At 47.7% G+C, this 3159-nt stretch overlaps 1 protein-coding gene across 1 annotated transcript; it reads right to left on the bottom strand.

The window, feature by feature from the left end:
- Positions 1–1114: 1114 nt before the first annotated feature.
- On the bottom strand, positions 1115–1990 carry LOC148117208 (endogenous retrovirus group K member 10 Gag polyprotein-like). Its single transcript, XM_087903015.1, has one exon. It carries the CDS (start codon positions 1988–1990, stop codon positions 1115–1117), a length of 876 nt encoding a protein of 291 aa, XP_087759141.1.
- Between the last annotated feature and the right edge of the window lie 1169 nt (positions 1991–3159).

Here is a 3159-nt window from a genome sequence, read left to right as displayed (position 1 = left end):
CTTGGCTAGTGGTATGGAAAAGAAGCAGTCTTTAATGTCAATTATGAACACAGGCCACTCGGCTGGAATACTTGAGAGCAATGGAAGGCCCCTCTGGACTGGGCCTAGGATCTGCATTTGATTATTCACCACTCTGAGATCATGTAACAGCCTCCACTTTCCTGATCTCTTCTTGATCACAAATATTGGGGTGTTCCAGGATGAACGAAAAGGTTACAGATGACTGGCATCTAATTGTTCTTGCACCAGTTCCCTAGCCGCTATCAATTTTTCCTGTGAAAGGGGCCACTGAGGTATCCATACTGGGGTGGAGGTGTTCCATGGTATCAGGATTCCTTCCCTAGTGGCCCCTAGGAAAAACCCAGCCCTCTGCAATCAACATTACACTGTGCCTCTAGGGGCTCTGATATTTCCTGAAAATGCTTACCAAGTCCCCTTCCAGGTATATAACCTGCTTTTAACATCGTCTTTTTACTGGTTGGGGAATACTCAGTATTCAATCTCATGTTCATCTGGCTTAGAACCTCCCTGCCCCAAAGAGTAATGGGAAGCTCCACCATGAAAGGCCTGATTTTTCCTCGTTGGCCCTCCGGTGCTACTCATGTCAGTTCCTTAGCACTCACTTCCGGGGCCTTGGCATACCCCAGACCTTGTAATGTTTGGGAGGAAGATTGTAACAGCCAGCTTTTTGGCCAAAATTCCTTAGCTATGATGCTGTGGTCTGCTCCTGTATCCAGTAACTTAGAAAATTTCTTTCCTTCTATCCGTAAATCAAGAATGGGACGGTTATCAAACTCCAAGGAGAGGCACGCCAGATCTACTCTGGTGGATCCAAGACCTGCACTACCTCTACATCTAACTTTAGCAGGAACACTGGCATGCATGCTGGGCAACAATGACAGCTGGGCTATCCTGTCTCCCGGGGAAATGGCTATTATGCCTCGAGGGGAGGCACAGAGGATTTTTACTTCTTCATAAACAGGATCTAAGACCCCGGGGGTGATAATCAAGCCTCTCAAGGCAGAGGATGATCGGCCCAAGAGCAGACCTACAGTATCTTTAGGTAGAGGACCTTTAAAATCTGACTCTACTGGTTACACTCCCATTTGAGGTGTCAATACCACTCTGGTGGTGGCACAGACGTCCAGCCCTGCGGAGCCTGAGGTTGCTCACCTTGCTGTGATGGGAGGCAAAGTGACGGGTTCTGCAGCACCCCATACATTTGTGGGCCCTGAAGGCGGGGGCCCTTCTTCCCATTTTTTGACTGTTGAGGTGCTGTGATTGGCTTCCCATGTATATCTTTAACCGATCTGCATTCTTGGGCCCAATGTTTCCCCTTCTTGCACCTGGGGCAAACACCTGGTTTGCGGTTTCCTTTTTTGCTGTCTCCTCCATTTTTAGAGCATTGTTTTTTGTAATGTCCTTCCTGTCCACACCTAAAACAGCTGCCACACCCTTTACTAACTGTTTTTGCAGTCACCAGCACGGCCGCAGCTAACCCTGAATTGGACAAGGGCCCTCCAACTTCTCTACATGCTTCCATCCATGCTTGCAGTCCTTTTGCCTTCCACGGGGTAATAGCCCTTCTGCAATCCTTGGTACATTGTTCATATACCAGCTGCTCTACTAAGGGCAAGGCTTGATCCATGTCCTCAAAAATGCGGCCAGTGGTTTCCAACATGTGGGCCACAAAATCAGAGTATGGTTCTGTGGGCCCTTGGACTACTTTAGTAAGATTTCCTACAACCTGTCCTTTATCAGGAATAGCCTTCCAGGCCCGTGTAGCAATTGCATTAATCTGCATATACACTTCCACTGGGTAAGCTAGTTGATTATTAAGCCATTGTCCTTGGCCCATCAACATGTCTACAGTCCAGAATTGGTTCCCATTTCTTATATTAGTCCAGACCTGAGACAGAGCCATATCTGCATACAGCGATTTAAATTCCAGGTACTGCCCTAAAGTCAAACAGGCTTGCGCTATGCTCATCCAATCAGTAGGGGTATTAGCATTTTGTGCTATGCCCTCCAGAAGGGCCACGGTGAAACTCGCAACCTACTCCTTAGGCCTTCACCAATTTTGCTAGGTCTTTCAGATGTTTGTACCCTATTGGCTCATGAAATCTATTTTGGGTAGTTGGATCCTCAAATACTGGAAGCACCCCAGCCAGAAGTCTCCAGGTGTGGGGCCATTTAAAGCTTGCACCCAAGGTAGCTGGGCCAGTTAGACCCTGGCCCAGCTTCTTGCTAGGCGGACAATATGGCGGAGGATCGAAATTATCCGGATCATACCGACCTCGCGCATACTCCGCAGCATCTTCCTCCAAATCCTCGTCCTCTTCTAACTCTAATTCCTTGCTCGAGGAATCTGAAAAACGTAGGTTTGCAAACTCGTCCAAGACTGGGTACAGTCTAGAACTCACTGTTTTCTCTTTCACTACATTGGCCGGTTCCTTACATTCTTTTAAGCTTCTTTTATTATCACTAGGTTTCTTTTCTTTAAGTTCTCCTCCTCTTTTACTATCTGATTCTGACATGCTATCCTGATGAGTGGAGAGGGTTTTCCGGTCCTCCCGGACGATATCGATACATTTGCCGTCCTTAAGGCACAATCGTATCAGCCTCCACTAAGGCTGCGTTCCCGGTCGGAGCCCTCCTACTATCTTTGCTCTTTCCAGGTCTCTTCCTAACTTCTCCCAGCAGGGAAGAATGAGATCTCCCGACGCCCTGAACCACCTGGCTGCCTTATCGATATCATCTAAAAACCTTCGCAAAGAGCCATCAGATATCTTTAGGTCTCGCTGCTTTAGGAGCCTCTGTAATGGCCGGAGAAAGCTCTCCATGACTTGTGAATTAGAATTATGATTTCCCATAACATGCACCTATCTACGTGCTACGTAATTCACAAGGAAGCACCAATTTATTTATGTTGGGTTTGCCTGCTCCTGCTGGTCTTACTCCCAGCAGACACACTCCTCCCCTGGTTTATGGCATTTTTTTTGAAAGTAATTTTATTAAATTATAAAAGTTTCCATTTACACCCCTCTTCCCAACACCCTGCCACTCCCCCCACTCCCTCTCCTCCTCCCTCTTCATCCCTAAGGGCAGTCAGGGTTTCCTGCCCTGTGGGAAGTTCAAGTTCCTCCCCCCTCCCTCCAG

Source organism: Myodes glareolus, chromosome X, assembly GCF_982192425.1.
Source record: "Myodes glareolus chromosome X, mMyoGla1.1, whole genome shotgun sequence".
NCBI lineage: Eukaryota > Metazoa > Chordata > Mammalia > Rodentia > Cricetidae > Myodes > Myodes glareolus.
Note: the sequence above shows the minus strand (reverse complement) of the source record. Positions and strands in the feature narration are given on the sequence as shown.

Excerpts from the sequence above, each read along its gene's own strand:
- LOC148117208 (XM_087903015.1), bottom strand. The coding sequence starts at position 1,990 with ATGAGCATAGCGCAAGCCTGTTTGACTTTAGGGCAGTACCTGGAATTT.